This window comes from Carex rostrata, chromosome 26 (assembly GCF_964058835.1).
Source record: "Carex rostrata chromosome 26, lpCarRost1.2, whole genome shotgun sequence".
NCBI lineage: Eukaryota > Viridiplantae > Streptophyta > Magnoliopsida > Poales > Cyperaceae > Carex > Carex rostrata.
Genome location: NC_135943.1, coordinates 7,455,382 through 7,474,730, shown reverse-complemented (window position 1 = coordinate 7,474,730; position 19,349 = coordinate 7,455,382). Strand labels below are relative to the sequence as shown.

The 19,349-nt window shown below is 34.8% G+C and overlaps 2 protein-coding genes across 2 annotated transcripts in view; one reads left to right on the top strand and one right to left on the bottom strand.

The window, feature by feature from the left end:
- Positions 1-19,349, bottom strand: part of LOC144544659 (SLH domain protein) — a 100,927-nt gene that overhangs the window by 56,486 nt on the left and 25,092 nt on the right. The gene's annotated exons all lie outside the window — the stretch shown is intronic.
- Positions 7,202-15,145, top strand: LOC144544638 (ABC transporter B family member 9-like). The gene is made up of 13 exons (XM_078293192.1): positions 7,202-7,456; positions 8,492-8,546; positions 9,123-9,298; positions 9,951-10,171; positions 10,610-10,849; positions 11,153-11,702; positions 11,776-12,049; positions 12,153-12,783; positions 12,857-13,085; positions 13,230-13,496; positions 13,679-13,942; positions 14,046-14,341; positions 14,628-15,145. The coding sequence occupies exons 1-13, from the start codon at positions 7,232-7,234 to the stop codon at positions 14,977-14,979; spliced, it is 3,780 nt and encodes a 1,259-aa protein (XP_078149318.1). The 5' UTR covers positions 7,202-7,231; the 3' UTR covers positions 14,980-15,145.

Sequence of the window (19,349 nt, the reverse complement as noted above, 5' to 3'; positions counted from 1 at the left end):
AGAAGATTTTGCCTCGAGATTGTCGGCCTCATTTTTTGGCCCCGATATGCCACGATCTCATTATCCACAAAATTATCCACCTAATTATCTTGATAGTTCTTCCTCCCAAATGCCACCACCTAATTATCCACAAAATTATCCACATAATTATCCACAAAATTATCAAAGAAGGGACCAAATGCTAGATTTAAATTATCAACAACCCCCACAAATGAGTGCACCGCCACCGTATTATACTTCAAACGATCCAAACGTATTCATTCCACAAGAATCACTTCAACCGACACCATCGTATACATATGGAGGCATGGGCTCTTCTGTAGCATCGAGTCAATTCACTGACACTGCCCCTTCGGCAGCTGAACCTGAAATTCAAGAAGAAGTTGTCACTCCTTCGACAAGTAGACCCCCAGAAGCACCAACAGAAAAGAAGACTAAAAGAGAAAGAGCTCCTCCCGAATACAATCAACCGTGGGCGAGATTTTATGAGATTACCAAAGATGAAAGAGGTATTATGAAATATCTAGATTGTCTGGTAAAAAATTGCAATAGACATTTTGAGTATAAAGGAGGTAGTGGTATGAGCAGCTTTAAAAGACATTCCGAAATGCATGAAAAAAAGCATGAGGAACCAAGTGCAGATGCTCAACCGAAAATAATCCAAACCCTTATTAACGCGGATGGTACCAGAACCAACCCAAAATTCGATGAATCAAAAATGCTTAGTGAATTGGCTCGGTACATTACCCACAAAGAACAACCAATAAGTATGGGTAGTTGCATGAGTTTTTCCCGGTTATGCATTCGGGGGTTAGGCCAACCAATGTACAAGAGGATGCATCATAAAAAGATGGTTGGTGAAATAAAAAAACAGTTTCTCTCTAAGAAAGATGACCTCAAAGCTCTATTTGCATACCAAAATAATAAGGTCTCGATTACATCCGATATATGGACTGCCGGTAAACATGGACTTGGGTACTCTTGTGTTACCGGGCATTGGATCGATGATCATTGGTTATTACAAAAAATGATATTAAGTTTTGGAGTGCTAGATTCCCCGCACACTGCAAATGTAATTTTCAAATACATTATTTCTGTTTTAGAAGAATATAACCTTAAGAGGGATATGGCTAACAAGGTTTTTTCTATCTCATTCGATAATGCGAGCAACAACATAGCTTCCATTGAGATTTTTAAACGGTCACTAAACCCGATCATGAATGGTGAAATGTTTCACCAAAAGTGTGCATGCCACATACTTAACCTCGTCGTGAAGGCGGGTCTTAAAACAGAAGCCGTAAAACTATTGATAATTAAATTTAAAAATGCTCTCAACCACATTGTTTCGAGCCAAGAAAGAAAACAAACGTTTGGGGCTCTGTGTGCCAAATATAGATTGGATAAGTTGAAAGTACCTTGGGATATAGATACCCGTTGGAACTCTACCTATAGGTTGTTGAACCGATGCATTCCTTACAAAGCTGTCATAGGGGAGTTTTTGAGAAGCTCCACCCCCGAGGCATTACAATTGGAACTCACCGATGGAGAATGGGAGCAACTACAAAGGCTATGCAATTTCCTTCAAACCTTTTTTACAGCAACCGTACAACTATCCTGCTCATACTCACCGACGTCATTTCAGTTGCTCAGACATCTCTATGACATCTCCAAGGTGTATTGTCATTTGGAACAAGCTGAAATCCACGATAAATCTCTCACACCAATCGTAGATGCCATGAAACAAAAGTTTCTCAAATATTGGGAAGATGTACCGCTCGTCGCGATTATCGCGAACTGCCTCAACCCGGCATACAAGAAGTTTTACACGATCAAAGTAGTTCAAAGGTACAAAGATAATCTACGTTTAGACAGTACCAGGGTGGAGGCATACGTGGATTCAAAATTCGAAGAGATGTTTAACATATACAACTCAAGAATGAGTGCCAACCAAAACCCGTCTTCATCCCGTGCCACCCCTAGGTATGAATATAAATATACATGTATTTTTTAATCTTTATTATTTATAATATATACATTATTTGTCCACTAACTTTTTTAAATTTTTTAATAGTTTCACTTCCAGGAGCACTAGCAGTGGTGGTTTGTTAGCAGATTTTCAGTCGGAGATCGAACCACAAACAACAAGCGAGCTAGTGTAACACCGTGAACTTTTAAAATTCAGATTTAATTAAAATAATAAGTGGTTAAATCAAATAATATATATATACGTATATACGAAATTAGTGACGTGGATGGTGAAAAATAATTATACGATTAATTGTGTTAAGAGAGAGGAGCAATTGGGGTTATATAAATCATTTAAACAATATCGAACAAGTGGAGGGTTTATTTTGCAAAAATACCACTTACAAGTGGGGGCCCCTTGTCATTCCCTCCTCTTCCCCTCCTTCCTTTCCTTTCCTGCCCCCATCTCTTTTCTTCTTTTCCCTTGTTTCCGCCAAGAGAGAAAGAACGAGAGAGAGAGAGAGAGTGAGAGAGAGACACCCCGGTGACCGTATTTCACGAAAACGGAGATTTAGGAAGAGGAGCTCAAATCTCGTACATCCATCCGTTCCATCGGTAATTCCCCTTTCTATTTCTCTCTCATTTCGTGATTCCTTGTTTTTAGGGTTTCGGTGAAAACCCGTAGAATCGTACCAAATTGATTATTCCGTGCCTTTGTTGTTTCTATAGTGTAAATTGACTGATTCCGTGTTCCAAAGTGCCACCAAATTTCCAAATTACGGATTTTCCCAAAAATTGATTAGGGTTTAAATTGTAAAAGTGCCGGAATTTAATAAATTGACCTATGGATAGATCCTAACGAGCACGACTAGCGGGATTGACGAGCTTACCGAGTCGCGAGATCGCGGACCCTCTACGTGCCCTACATAACCAGGTGCGGGGGTTCACGGGATCTGTTTTGGGGTTTATTCGTAGAACTAAATAACGGTGCATATTATTATATTTATGTTGATTGCTTGATTTAAATAAACTGTGCATAGCATGTTGAATCTCTGATTGAAAGCATTTGTTGCCGCATTGCATTAATTGTGATATTAGTGAAATTGAATTGTATAACTGTTTTGATTCTCATGTTGGTACGGTTTATCGATTGTTGATCTGTCGTTTTGAATAAGTGAGTGGAACCACAGTATGACTTGGATTGATTGTGTGAAGTGAACAGTGTATCATAGTGGAAAGTCTAGCTAGCTACTAGACTTTCATCCAGGATCCTTATGCGCATCTGGAGAATGGCCCTAGTGAACCCAGTACCGGTTGGGTAAGGGAAGTGCAGTGTAATTTTAGGTAGAACTGTGGTTCAGTGGTTCAGTGATTCAGTGAAAGTGTCAGTGATTCTTTTTGAGAAAATTTATATTCTGTTGCATATTCGCGGAATATGCCCGTGCATATTTTAAGTGATGAATTGATGAAATTGTATGACTTGAAACCAGAAATTAGAACTGTTAAGCCGGAGGTGATCGATAGTTGATATCTGTACCTCATAACCAGACGTATATATATTATATCTGTGAAACCAAATCTTTCTGGAAATTCGTTGATTGATGTTGATGAGATGTGAATTGAAATCCGTTTGAATCTATTCCCGGTACATGTGCATTTATTATTGTTGGTGAATAATTAAATAGAAGCTCTATTGCTAGTGTATTTAGTTCTGGTGATGGATTTCTCACAAATCCAGTAGCCCTGTTAAATTCCGCACTGAGAAAACGGATGACAGGTTTTCTCACCCCCTCCCCTCGGGGAATTTTTCCATTTGAATTGATATGTGCAGGTAAACGCGAGTGAAGTGGGACTCGGGCTCGACACGTGAGTTTAGGCCGGGCTAATAGGTTATGCCAAACCCTTTTATGTCCATTTTGAATGTGTAGTTGAACCCGTAGTCGGTTATTTTGATGTATAGGTTATTATCGAACCGTATTCTGTTATAAAACCCTAACGGTATGTTTTAAATAGTTGTTATGATTTAAATGTTGAAATTGCATTTTTAATGTCATTAAAAGGTCCAGTGAATGGGGAGTAATTGTTTAAGTATACGGGGATTTGATCGGGTTTGAAAATGGGGTGAAATTCCACGAAAATGGGCAAAGGAATGAAAAACAGTACTCTTATTGCGGGCCGCAATAACCCTATTGCGGGCCGCAATGAGAGCAGACAGAGGGAAGTTCGCAGGCTGACTTCCAACCAGGTCATTGCGGGCCGCAATAACTTTATTGCGGGCCGCAATGAATGGAGGCAGAGGCTCCCTTCAGGGGCTGGGAAATTTGGAAATTGTTGCGGGCCGCAATGAATGGAGTCAGAGGCAGTTTGCAGAGGCTGGAAATTTTAGGAAGGGTTGCGGGCCGCAACAGCCCTATTGCGGGCCGCAATGGGTTCCCAAAAATACTGTTTTGGGTATAACTTAGCCAAATTAAATCGGTTTTGAACCAAACTTGTTTTAAATCAAATCATATGATAATTTGACTAATCTGGGCCGTCGGTTAAAGGATTTTGATGCCATTTGACTTCTTTGAAATAAAATTTTCCGGGCTCTATTGAGCGGTGCTTCGTAACCTCAGACAACGCTCGCAGGGGGATGCCGCCCCCCTGCCACCCCCCGCATACTAATAGAATCAGGCTCACCCACATAAACATATATCAATATATATATATATCTGCATGAACAAAACCGCATTTTAAAACGAAACTGCGCGACCCCCTGTCCCGGGGTGTGACAGCTAGTGACCTATGTATCGATGATGAACGAAAGTGAACATGGACTTGACGTCATGGCATGGTGGAGGAGGCATCAAAGGGCCTTTCCAACACTGGCGATGATGGCCCGCGATGTATTTGCCGTGCCCGTGTCAACCGTCCCTTCCGAAAGTTGTTTCAGTTCGGCGAACAGGATCCTCTCCGATAAACGTAGTAAGTTGGGTCCACATGTCTTTGAAAGACTTGTGTGCTTGAAAGATTGGATTCAAGTTGAAGAGCGCAGGCAACATGTGCCTGAAGCATCATCATCCGAAGTCGACACTGAAGAAAGTGGTACCGAGGCGCAGCACCAGGCTAATTCGGATTCAGACGGTGCGGAAGAGAGCGAAGAATGGTATAGGAATGAGAACTTCTAGATAGGTAGTGTCGGTATAAATTTCTAACCTCTTTTAGTCTTTATTGTTATTTTTTAAATTATAAATTTCTAAATATTTCAATTAGTTTTTAAATTATTCATTTTAAATAATAATTACTAACAAAAAAAAAGTTAGAACTCCGCCTATGTTATTTTACATAGCCGGTCCCAAGCCCGGAATAAAGGAGGAGGGTAACTTCTATTGTTTTAAAAATTTCGAGATATAAATAAATTATGAAACTATATAATTAGAACGAGAATTTAAAAATAAAATAAAATGACTCGTGTAAAGAAATAAATAAATACATTTGTACTTAGGCGACTAAACAAACAAATTTTGGCAAGAATAATTTATATATATAAGTTACAAATTTTAATTATTTAGGAATTATAAAGATGTGACTTGATAATTTTATGTATATATACACACACTATTTGATATTGAATTATTCATATTTTAAAAGTCGAATTATAAACACGTAATAACATTTAAACGACATTGTTAAAAAATAAAACAACAAAAAATAAAAAAAATAAAAAAAAAACAAAAAAAAAACCAGAAAAAAAAACAGCAAAAAACAAAAAAAAAAACAAAAAAAAAACCAACAAAAAAACCGGCAAAAAAAACACAGCAAAAAAACAAAAAAAAAAATCAACAAAAAACCAACAAAAAAACCCAAAAAAAAACAGCAAAAAAAAAAAAAAACAAAAACAAAAAGAAAAAAAAAAACAGCAAAAAAAAAAACAACAAAAAAACCAAAAAAAAAAAAAAAATACCCGTACCCGCCCTACCCGTACCCGTACCCGCCTTACCCGTCAAGGGTACACTGGTAAGGGTATAGGGCGGGTAGGGTATGGTTTTTGAAAACTATACCCGCCATACCCGTACCCGAATACCCTTCTACCCGAGTATACCCGTACCCGAGTCGTGCCCGTACCCGAGTCGGGTATACCTGGGGTACCCGTACCCGCCCGAGTATAAATACTCTATACTCACCACATGTGGTTGTCATGATTTCTTCATTTTTTTCTGAAAACTTTCCTATATCTTCCTTACATAACCACTGCAATTTTTTATTTCGTTGTATGTCATTTAAGGATGTAGATCCACACATAATAGCAATAAAGATTAAAGATCCACATTAATAGTAATTAAGATACAATCCACACATAATAGCAATAAGGATTACAAGACTACAATAGTGATAGTGGAAAATATTACAAACATAATGGAGATTGCGAAATCTTAAAAAGCAGAAAATTTTATTGATAAAATAGTAATGATACAAAATATTTGTTAGGGCTAATCAACCAAAAAAGGACTCATTCAGCTCTTAAGGAACTTGCTCATCCAATAAGGATCCAATGGAGACTCACTCACTCAAAGAAGACCCAAAGGGGACTCACTCACTCTAAGCTTAGCATCACACTTTAATTGGCAGCACCATACTTCCTTTTATTTCACTAATTAATTGGCTGCATCTAATAGATTGATAAAATAATTAACAAAGTGCATGCGGTATTTAACGTATGTGAGAATTAAAAGTTGACATTTATGATTTAAATTTTTTTATTAATATTTTAAAAATAAACGTATGAACGGTCCGGTCTTGGGTAAAAAAAAAATGAGATCCGATGAATGGTCCAGTCTTGGGGAAAAAAAAAGGAGATCAGACGGTTGGTTCGGTCTGGGGCTTTGTTTGATCTTCTGTGAAAAAGGGTGTGAAAAAGGTGAAAATTTTTTTTTTAAAAAAAAGTTGAGTCCAAACAGTCCGTTCGGTACTTGTGATTTTTCAAAAAAAAAAAAAATCATGTTGATTCCGTAAAATTCATTTAATTATTTATGGTTTATAAAAAAAATTCAAAATTACCTCAGCACGAATTATTATTTATCTTAAAAAATGACCTCAGATCTTCTAGAAAGTAATTATTTAAGAAAGAGCCAAAGAGGGAAAGACAGAGAGGGAATTAATTGTGTAGGTATTATAGAAAGTAATTATTTAAACTTTCCACAAACATAATGTTTGTGATATCTCTTTAAACCCTAAACCTAAAGCATATATAGTTCTTACGTCGCATTGTAGGAATTAAGGAGATCAGATGGCAACCTTAGACGACAAAAAAGAAAGCAAGAAAGATGAAAGAGTTCCATTTTACAAGCTTTTTGCCTTCTCTGACGGGTACGACAAGGTTCTGATGTTTGTTGGATTTGTCTCAGCAATTGCCAATGGCCTCGCCATGCCTTTGATGACCCTCATCTTTGCTCAATTGATTGATGCATTTGGAACCACCATTAAAGATGATGTTGTGCATCAGGTTTCAAAGGTGACAATTTTTTATTGGATTTCGCTCAAGGGAAAATGAAACTGTGCACAATAATTAATGTGAAAAATATTTCTTGATATTTTCTTGAAATAGTTTCTGTAGTTTAATTAGACGGTTTGAATTCAGGGGCAAAAATATATTGTCCTACCTCGAGATTTTCTTCTTCTTTTTATCTGAATAGTGATGATTCATGGAAAAGATATAAACAATTTTAGACTAGGATTTAGTTGAATTTTTAATGTTTTCTATATATCATACGTTTATGATTGCTGGTGGGATTTTTGTTTTTGGTTCAATTTTGGTACAAAATACTGTACTCTTTTTCAGAGTATATTCTTAACAATGGTTCTAGCAATTTTTTTGCTTAGTTTCAACGCCAGAATGAAGTATTAATCTTTTTAAATGTAGGTTAAGGCCTACCTTGGACTTTTATAAAACCAATTAAAAAGTACGAAAAATAATTAAATAAAACTTTTACATCTAAATTTTGAGAAATTAGATTGCTTGAAATATATTAAAAATATATTTTTTTTCCGGCCAATGCCAGAATGTTTGGAGGAGGGTTTCAATACGTTATGATTTTCACACCGCATCATACTTCATACTTTATATCTTCATTTTCAAAGTTCAAACTGTCGATCCAAACCGCTCAACATGATATCCATACTAAAATATGTTTGGGGATGAAATTTTATAATATTTGGAGACTTTTTACTATTTTTTAAGATAGATACAAAATCATTGTTTCTGAACCGTTAAAAAAAGTGATTTTCTACCTATCTAGAAAAATAGTAAATTTTTTTAAAAAATTATAAAATTTCATCTCCAAACATAATTTTAGTATGAATATCATGTTGAGCGGTTCAGATCGACAGTTCGGATTTTGAAAATAAAGATATAAAAATGAGGTATGATGAGGTACGAAAGGTAGTCAATTGGAACTCTCCTCAAATGTTTGTGATATCTATGATTCTATGTACCACCTAACAATCTGAAAATGGTGAATATATTCCTCTTTTTTTTTTTACTTTTCAGATAGCTTTGAAGTTTGTATATCTTGCTGCTGGATCAGGGGTTGCTGCATTTCTTCGTAAGTGTACTTACATGATAATTAAGTACTAAGTGCATTTAACCATAACCAAGGAAATGGAATATCAATTATTACTTGACCCAACAAGGATAATATGTCTTAATCTTAGATTATTTTGTGAATGATTCAATTCCTTAGTGACACTGAAATATCAACTTTTCACATGATTATTAGGTTTTACGTTTTCCAAATTCAAACAACACTCTAATTAGATGGGTGCCACACAAACTCTTGAAATTGCCAATTTTAAATCTATTAATTGCTTACCTTTAATCTTAATTACCTACATTTTAGTGCTTAGTTGTATGATATTGACATCATCAGTAAAACATGTATACTTTATCAAAAACGACCAATTTTTTTTTCAAAATTGTAACAAGTCATGTACCAGGCTTAAACGTTTAATCTTGGACAAACCAGCCCAGCATTTTGTAACTGAGAAATTTGTTCTGATTCCATTAATCATGATAAAGAGTTGCAAGTGAGCAATAAGAATTTTGCTTCCTTTAGTTTTTTTTTTTTTTTTTTTTTTTTTTTTTTTTGAGAGAGAGAGATAATTAACATATGAATTGATAGAGGTGGGAAGTTGGATTGTGGCGGGAGAAAGACAATCAGCAAGAATTCGCGGTTTATACCTTAAGACAATACTTAAACAAGATATTGCGTTTTTTGACACCGAGACAACAACGGGAGAAGTGATTGGAAGAATGTCTGGTGACACAATCTTGATTCAAGATGCCATTGGTGAAAAGGTATGATGTCTTCCTTCTTTATTACTTTCTCGAGGAAGCATTTTATATTTTTAATTGCCTGCCAAGCACAAGGAGTGAGAGGCATAGCCCCAAACCCGGGAATTTTCTCTGGTTCTGTCACTTTAGACACCAATGAAAGAGGAATAGAAGGAGAGAGGAGGATGATGATGATGATGATGATGATAATGAAGAAGAAGAAGAAATATGTAGCGGTTTGGATGTTTGGAATCGGGTGTGTATTGTTGAAACCTTCCTTTGGTATTGGCAACTTTCTTTTTGGTGAGATATCTGGTATTTGGCAATGTTGGCTGTTTTTTAATCCTCTATGAATAGCAGATATGAGTCTGTTTGTGGTGAACCTCTATAGTTAGTAGAGAGATTTGAGGCGATGACAGAATGTCTCTTGAGTTTCTTCCTGTGTAACTTGTTTTATTGTATTTAGTGTGCACAAGGTATTCGATAAAATTCTTATATGAGGACATGTTTGTTGTTTATCAGGTTCCTAAATACCCTTGGGCTGTTTAATTGTGAAATGTCACCACATATAATTACTTCAAGAACTAGTGCACTACAGAGTTGAAGATATAATTACTTGTATATGTGCTTTATTTTGTAATTATAATGGTCTGTTCTCACCAATTACTTTTGTTAGGTTGGGAAGTTTCTCCAGCTGGTATCGACGTTTGTAGGTGGATTTGTGATTTCTTTTATCAAAGGATGGCATCTAGCTATTGTCTTGCTTGCCTGCTTGCCTCCCATAGCAATTGCCGGTGGGTTCATGTCAGTACTGATGTCAAAATTTGCAGCCAGAAGCCAATTGGCATACACTGAAGCTGGGAACGTGGTCGAACAGACCATAGGGGCAATTCGTACTCTGAGTTAATTGTTTTTTTTTTTTTTTTTTTTGCTCTTGGCTGTATTTTACTCAGAATTTTCTTCTAAAAATTGATTTTAGTAATGTCAGACCTTACGTTGCTATCTTTGAAGGGATTATGATTTTAATTTGTTTTAGTTTAAAGTTGGAGCGGTGTCGTCATCTTACGACATTATAATTTTTTTCTTTGCTTTATTTTAATTTTATAAATTATTTTTAAAGCACACCATAGATTTTTGTTTTTTTTGGCAATCTTTCTGAGGACTTCTCGTGAAGATTTCATTTAGCTTCAGAGTATTATTTCGTTTAAGATATTTAAAGCCAATGTGGCATTCTGAAGCTTAAGAGAACTAATGTCATTTTACCATGAATCTTTTTGGAAAAGCTAACTCAATGTTGAAATATACTAAGAAGAAGTTTGATTACATGAAATTTTAGGTTGTTTCTTTCAATGGAGAGAAGAAGGCAACTGGGAAGTATGACAACCTCTTGAAATCAGCTCGCAATGTGACAGTGCACCAGGGTACAGCTGCAGGCACGGGAACTGGAACAGTTCTCTTTTGTATATTTTCTAGCTATGGTTTAGCCATCTGGTATGGATCAAGGCTGATCATAGATAAAGGTTACACAGCAGGCACTGTCACCAATGTAATCATGGCCATCATGACTGGTGCAATGTAAGTTTCTCTAATTTGGGATGTTCGCCGTGGTACCAATTGTCCTCAGTTTTGCAAGGAAATGAATTTAGCTCAATCTAATCTCTAATAACCCTCAATATTGTAACAGAGAAATTATCATTAAATTAATACCCTTAATTGAGCAATTGAGCGTAAATTAGCTTTAATCTAGCCACATGTTCGTCTGATTGACAACAAAGACAAGAACAAAAAGGAGAAAACTAATAAGATATAATTCAAACAAGGGTTTGCACTCTCTGTTTTGACTACATCCTTTTTTCTCTGTTATGATTTCTTGTTCAGGTCACTAGGCCAGGCATCGCCTTGCATAAATGCCTTTGCTTCAGGCCAATCAGCAGCATACAAAATGTTTGAGACAATCTATCGTAAACCCTTGATTGATTCTTACAGCCCAGATGGCATCATTCTAGAACATATGAAAGGTGACATAGAACTCAAGGATGTATGCTTCACCTACCCTGCAAGACCCGACCAACTAATATTCAACAATTTCTCATTGTTTGTACCACATGGCACAACTATGGCCTTGGTTGGAGAGAGCGGGAGCGGCAAATCTACTGTTATAAGTCTAGTAGAAAGATTCTACGATCCTCAATCTGGTGAGGTCTTGGTAGATGGTGTTGATGTAAAGAACATGAAGTTGAGTTGGTTAAGGGAGCAGGTTGGGCTTGTGAGCCAAGAGCCAATTTTGTTCACAACTACTATTCGGGAGAACATTGAGTATGGAAAGAAAGGTGCAACAGATGAAGAGATCAGGAGAGCAATTGTGATGGCCAATGCCGCAAAGTTCATCGACAAGTTGCCCAATATAAGGAACTTCGATATTTTTTTTGTTTTTGTCATTGTCCATTACAATCGATGTAGAATGATTGATTTTGGTTTTATAAATGGATATGATCTTGCAGGGGCTTGATACAATGGTAGGTGAGCATGGGACCCAGATGTCAGGAGGTAAAAAACAGAGGATAGCAATAGCTAGAGCAATCTTAAAGAATCCCAAGATTCTACTCCTCGATGAAGCGACAAGTGCTCTTGATGCAGAGTCTGAAAAAGTAGTACAAGATGCTCTTTTAAAGATCATGGTAAACAGGACCACTATAGTTGTTGCACATCGTCTTAGCACAATAAAAGGTGCTGATGCAATATCAGTGGTGCATCGAGGGAAGCTAATTGAACAAGGTTTCTTCTTTTGGTTTTTAATTTACATCTTAAAATAATTAATTTGTCATTATATTAATGTTGTCTTTTTCATTACTGTATTCTTCTTTAATTTGTCAAACAGGCTCACATGCAGAATTGATAAAATATCCTGACGGGGCATACTCACAACTCATACGGTTACAAGAGTTTAATGCACAAAACGAAGAAGCCGTATTAGCAATTGAACAGAAAAACTCTGCTCTATCCAATGGTTCAAGATCTTCTTTTGAGCAGTCAATGTCCAGAATTTCATCTCACAGCTTAAGCCAAAGAAGTTCTTTCTCCTTTTCCTTCAAAAAGAACTGTTCGGCCCAAAAGAATTCTGATGATCAAGAAAAACTCGGAACTGAAATACCAAGGAACAGAGATGTATCAATCACACGTCTTGCGAGCCTCAACAAGCCAGAAACCCCAGTGCTATTACTTGGTACCATCGCAGCGGCAGTGCATGGAGTTATTCTACCAGTGTTTGGCTTGTTGCTTTCTACAGCTATTAAGATCTTCTTTGAGCCACCTCATCAACTGAGAAAGGACTCAAGGTTTTGGGCTGGTATTTTTGTTCTTCTAGGTGCAATAGGCTTTGTTGCACTCCCTATTCAGTATTATTTGTTTGGATTTGCGGGAGGAAAGCTTATAGAACGGATTCGTTCGTTGTGCTTCGAGAAAATTGTGCATCAGGAAATTGCCTGGTTTGATGAACCATCGCACTCTAGGTACACATTTCAAAGTGAAACGATTCTCTCTTTTTCTGCCAATTTTCTCTGTTTAAAATAGTTTCTTTTTCAGTGGTGCAATAGGTGCAAGGCTCTCTGCAGATGCGGCGGCCATAAAAGGACTTGTCGGTGATTCACTGGCACTAATTGTCCAAAATTTGGCTACTGTTACTGCTGGCTTTGTTATTGCAATGGTTGCCAACTGGAAGCTGGCTTTAATTGCGATATGCATTCTTCCTTTCATTGGAGCACAGGGATATGCTCAAATGATGTTTCTGAAGGGATTTAGCGGTGATGCGAAGGTAAATAAAACTCTTTATTCAATAGCTTGGATATAAAAATGACAACAAACACCTTGAGAAAAGAAATCGGATGCAATTAAGAATTAAACCACTCTTATTGAACCTTACATTTATACAAAAGAATTTTATTTTGTTTTGAAACAGAAAAAGTATGAAGAAGCCAGCACAGTGGCTAACGACGCTGTAGGCAGCATACGCACTGTTGCTTCCTTCTGTGCAGAGAAGCGGGTTCTAGAGGCTTATGAGAAAAAATGTGCTGAGCCGGTGAAGCAGGGAGTGAGGCAAGGACTTGTAAGTGGAATTGGCTATGGCTTTGCATACATGCTGCTTTACTGCAGCTATGCTCTTTGCTTCTATGTGGGCGCTCTCTTTGTTCACAAGGATATAGCTACCTTCAGCCAAGTCTTTCGGGTCAGTACAAAATTATTATATTTTCTTATTTAAAGTTTTAAGCTAAAGACCAAAGCCCATTTGTTACTTAGTAGTTAGTCGTATCGTCTGGTAAACTAGCAGATTTGATTTAAATTTTGTTTTTATTTTATGAATAGTTCTCTGTTAACAAATACAGGGTTGTTTGCTTTGAAAAAATTTAGGTTTTCTTTGCATTGACCATGGCAGCCATTGGGGTTTCATATTCAAGTGCATTGGGTCCTGATATGAACAAAGCCAAGGACTCGGCAGCTTCTGTCTTTGAATTTCTTGACAGGAAGTCTAAGATTGACTCGAGCAATGATACAGGTAGGGAGTTGGTGAACTTGAAAGGGGAAATTGAGCTCAAGCATGTTGCTTTCAGGTATCCAAACAGGCCAAATGTAGAGATTTTTAGGGACCTCTGCTTGAAGATGCCCTCTGGAAAGGTAAAGTTTTATTTTTTTTATCTTGACAGGAAGTATACTTTTTTCTTTTTCTTTTTTTTCTGGATGATGCTAGCTAACTTTTTTCTTAATAAATCTGACTAAGACTGTAGCACTAGTTGGGGAGAGCGGAAGTGGCAAATCAACGGTGATTTCACTGCTAGAAAGGTTCTATGACCCTGACTCAGGTTCCATCTTCCTTGATGGGTGTGACCTAAAATCGTTCAAGTTAAATTGGCTGAGGCAGCAAATGGGTCTTGTCGGGCAAGAGCCTGTATTGTTCAATGAGAGCATAGGAGCCAACATAGCCTATGGAAAAGAAGGCCAAGTGACTCAAGACGAGATTGTTGCAGCTGCAATTGCAGCAAATGCGCATGGCTTCATCTCTGCCCTCAGTGATGGGTATGTTTCGCCTTTTATTATTTTATCAAGTTGTAGTGCAATTTTGAATAGGTTTTGTTAATTTGCATGATTTCCTATTTTCTGAAATTCATTCCATAATGTCATCAGCCAAAATATTATTGAATAAGTACACATTCTGACAAAGCAGGCTTGGAGGGAGCTTCAGAAGAGAGCAAAATTAAAAAAAAAAAATATATATATATATATATATATAGAATGGAAAATAATGTTCATGTTTTTTGAAGCTGAACAAAAGTCTGTTTGTTGAATCCATGGCGAAAAACAGGTATAACACAAATGTGGGAGAACGGGGGCTCCAGATGTCAGGTGGCCAGAAGCAGCGTATTGCAATAGCCAGAGCAATATTGAAGGACCAGCAAATTTTACTTTTGGATGAGGCGACAAGTGCACTGGATACCGAGTCAGAACGGTTCGTACAGGAGGCACTGGATAATGTAATGGTTGGACAAACAACGGTAGTAGTGGCTCACCGGCTATCAACTATCTCAGGCGCACATAAAATTGCAATCGTCAAAGATGGTGTAATAGCTGAGCAAGGGAGACATGAAGATTTGATACAAATTTCAGATGGCGCGTACGCTTCATTCGTGGCATTGCATTCTAGTTCAACTGGTTGAATCAATAATCAATTTTGTTTCCTAAGTTGCAGGGAGATTTTAGTTTTGGTGTTAATTAGTTAAGGAATCAATTTGTGTGTTGCATTGTTAAGATTACTAGAATATGAAAGAAGATGTGTTATACAAGTTATCAAATGAAAAAAAACATTAATTGATAGAATATTAGAGTATTAATTAATTTCAATTTCATATGTAAAATCATTTCAATCTTTCTTGAGCAGCAGTACCATGCCACCTCGAGTTTAAACGCAAAACCATTTGGAAACCATCCTATAAACTTTGTCACTTAGAATTGTTCTAGCAAAATTTCCTAAAAATTAATATCTGTTCTATTTGTTCATATTAACATAAATAAATATATATCTGTACACATAGAAGACATAAATTAACTTGTAATTTGATGTTGGTACGTGCTTTATTATTTTTGTTCACACAAACATATATAGGTTTGTCCCCTTGAATTGCTCTAATATTTATTTGTTTAATTATTATATAATTCTTTCAATATAATTGTTTGGCGATTCCACGCACGAAATGACTCCGGAATAAATTGAAAATATTAATTATGCATGGAATTTGCAATAAATGCTATACTATATCTATTTTTGACCCACACACACATCTTTTCAAAATTATTCTAATAACAATTTCACAAGTTTTGGGTATTATTGAGAGCATAACCGTCAATTTTGATGATTTAATCACTTGAAGCATGTCCTGAATTGAATTATTAGAGACTTTGTTTGCATAAAAATTGAACTCTTAGAATTTGCTCTATAATTATAATTGCAATTGTTAGATAATATATGACCTAATTATATTGTCTACTTCTGGTGGTTCAACCTTGAAATAACTCTAGATTTAATTGAAAGCATCTTTTATGGTGTAAAATATCTTACATAACCTTTCAAAGTTAAACGAAAAATGTTTTAGATATTATTTGGAGCAAAACTGTTATTTTAGTGTTTTATTACTTTAAATATGTCAAAATTAAACGAAAAATGTTTAAAAATGTATGTAATTTGTTGTAAATGCATTACTATTGTTTTTGCTTGCGTAAAACTTGTCGTATTCTTGCAAAATTGCTCTACTAATTATTTCGTAAATTACGAGATAATATTTCATTTCAAGTATACCTGTCAGTTTCAACAATTTAATAACTTGAAATGACTCCTAAATATATTGAAAACATTAGTTATGCATGCAATTTACAATAACAGCTACACTACACCTATTTTCTAATAATAATTCGTATTGGTTTTAGCAATTTTTCAGGGTGTAACGATCAAATAACAAATATACATGTAATTTGTTGTAAATTCATTATTATATATTTTTTTTTCACACAAAAAATAGATGTATTCTTTTGAAATCATTCTGATAGTTATTTTTGCAAGTATTATATAATATATAACTTGCATGACTTTAGACTTAATGGAAAATATATATTATGCATGTAATTTGAAGTTTCAGAAAACCTCTTTGTGGCATAAAAATTGGTATATTTTTGTATGGCTAATATAACATCAGTGTCATTTCAGTCTATATAACACCAACTTCAAAATCTATCAGATCGAGTTCAAATGTTGAATCCAAACTGTTCAAACCGATCTACATCATTAGTTGTGCATTTACATGTAAAATTTATAAGTTTTTGAGTTTATTTGATATCAAGTCAAGCGGTTAAATGTTTGAGTTTTTAAGTTAATTTTAATACATTCATTTTTTAATTTTTTTGCCGCTTGATTTGATACTAAAATAACTTGAAAATATAAAAAGTTTGCATGTAAACGCATCACTCATAAAGTAAATTGGTTTGAACGGTTTGGATTCACCATTTGAACTCGATTTGATAGGTTTTGGAGTTTGTGTTATATAGACTGAAATGACACTGATGTTATAATAGCCATACTCTCTATTATAATTGAGTCCGGTTAGTATGACATTGGTGTCATATGACACTAACTTCAAAATTGATTGAATAGATTTCAAACGATTAATCCAAACCGTTCAAACCAATTTGCTTTATGAGTGATGTGTTTACATGTAATTTTTTTTTATATTTTCGAGTTATTTTAGTATCAAATCAAGCGGCAAAAATGTTGAAAAATGAATGTATTAAAATTAACTTAAAAACTCACTCATTTGACCGCTTGACTTGATACTAAATAAATTTGAAAATTCATAAATTTGGATGTAAACACACAACTAATGAAGTAGATCGGTTTGAACAGTTTGGATTCACCGTTTGAAGTCAATTTGATAGATTTTAAAGTTGGTGTTATATAGGTTTAAATGACACTGATGTTATACTAGCCATATTCATTATAATTTGTTTAAGTTTCAGGAATTATTCGGAAAATAACAGTCTAATTAATTTGGTCAAGTATTGAAATTATTTAGATATTATTTACTGAATTGAATTAGATATAATTTAATTTTGCATAAAACTTGATGTGCTTGTACGAAATTGTTCTAATAAATATTGAGTGAGTCTATGGTAATATGCATATTACGATTTGGCACCGTGCTACGGCTTTATATTTGAGTTTTAAAATCTTAACGGTCGATCCAAACCGTTCATCGATCTTGTTCTGCATAGTAATATGTGTTTGGAGACCAAATTTTACATTTTTTGAAATTTTTTTACTATTTTTTTAGATTTATTGAAAATCACTGTTTTTGGATGGTCCAGAATTTTCAGATCAAGTGATTTTCTAAATATCTAAAAAAATAGTAAAAAAATTTCAAAAAAATGTAAAATTTGGTCTCCAAACACATATTACTATGGAGAACAAGATGAACGGTTCAGATCGACCGTTAACATTTTAAAACTCAAATATAAAGCCGTAGCACGGTGCCAAATCGTGATATGCATATTACCATAGACTCACTCATAAATATTTGTTAAAGTGTTACGAAATTGTTCTAAATAAAATGATCTTATAAAATTAATGTTGAGTTACATCTTTTGATTCGGCACGTTGTTTTCTACATATCTTCTGATAATTATTCTGAAAGCTTAGATTTGTAACAGTTAACTCAATGGTAAATTGTACGTAGTGAAGTTAACATTTTTTTTGTTCTGACCAAAAAGAGATAAGTAAGCTTTCATTGGAATTTAAGAATATTGAAAAATAATTACTGCCGCGTTGTTTGCTTGAACAGAGAACACTAGATGACCAATCCGACGGCTTACAACGGGGGATCACAGAAAAGGTTAAAAAAATTGTTATTCCTGGAACAATCCTTACTGCTGCGTTAGTTACCCTTCTCTTATGAAATTTACAAGTTTACACTGACAATATATATTGGTGCAAGTAACATTTACTTCGGAGAAGAAATTTATACAGTCCATTCTTTGATTTAATGTAATTTATTTATAGGTGGGCTTGTATTTCAATTGTTACTTTTCTGTTACGAATTGTACATGGGATTATTAAAGTACAAATTGAACAAATTTGTTCTGAAGTATACATGTATTGTTCTTTAATTTCTACCTTTTCTTATCTGAAAGAAGTGCCAATATTATGACAGAATGTAATTTATTTATAGCTAGACTTCCACATTTCAGGCTAAAAAATGCAATATATAAAAGCCTTAAGTTTTTGTAATTTGGCAACGGGCATATCAGAATTCGCTCTTAAGACATTTTTTGTACTATATCATTTTATTTAAATGTATCATATTTAAATGATGAACGGCGTATTTATCATTTTATTTTATATTTAGATACTTGATGATGTATATGTTGAAATAGGAGGATTCAAGTCAAATGCTTCCATTTTCTGGCTTTCATCATATCTCCGCTTTTTAATTTTGTAATAATAAAAATTCTAAAATGTGTATGTTAAATTAAAACCGTTAAATCTGATATATATTATTCTGTATCATGCACATAAAAGATTATTACTTTTCAATTTAGTTTTTATATGAACCAATAAGTTGAAAAATCAATGTTTAAAATATTTGTGCAAACTCTTAATATTAATTAAAACAAATCGAAATGTCTTAATCTTTTATGAGTGCATGGAAAAAGTAAAATAGATTATATTCAATGGTTTTATTTTGATATTTAAGTTTTCCGCTATTGTAGTTTAAAAACAGACATATAATGGAGAAAAAAAATAAAGGTATTTGAACTTCAAAATATTTAAAACTATTTTAGAAAATCCGAAATTTTTATAAAGAACCCAAAAATTATACAAAATTACGGGATCTACCCATTTTTCGAATGGAATTCAAAAAATGCCCATTCCGGTTACTAAATAACTGGAAAGGAGGGGGTTTGTCCGGTTATTTAGTAACCGGTTCCGGATTCAGTTATTAAGTAACCGGAAAGTTTTTTTTTTTATAAGTTACGAAATTTC

What these genes read in the sequence shown, in the direction of transcription:
- LOC144544638 (XM_078293192.1), top strand. Translation starts at nt 7,232, where the DNA reads ATGGCAACCTTAGACGACAAAAAAGAAAGCAAGAAAGATGAAAGAGTT. An exon ending in GCCATCATGACTGGTGCAAT is followed by an intron (nt 10,850 to 11,152) that starts GTAAGTTTCTCT and finishes TTTCTTGTTCAG; the next exon opens with GTCACTAGGCCAGGCATCGC. An exon ending in AGGGAAGCTAATTGAACAAG is followed by an intron (nt 12,050 to 12,152) that starts GTTTCTTCTTTT and finishes TTTGTCAAACAG; the next exon opens with GCTCACATGCAGAATTGATA.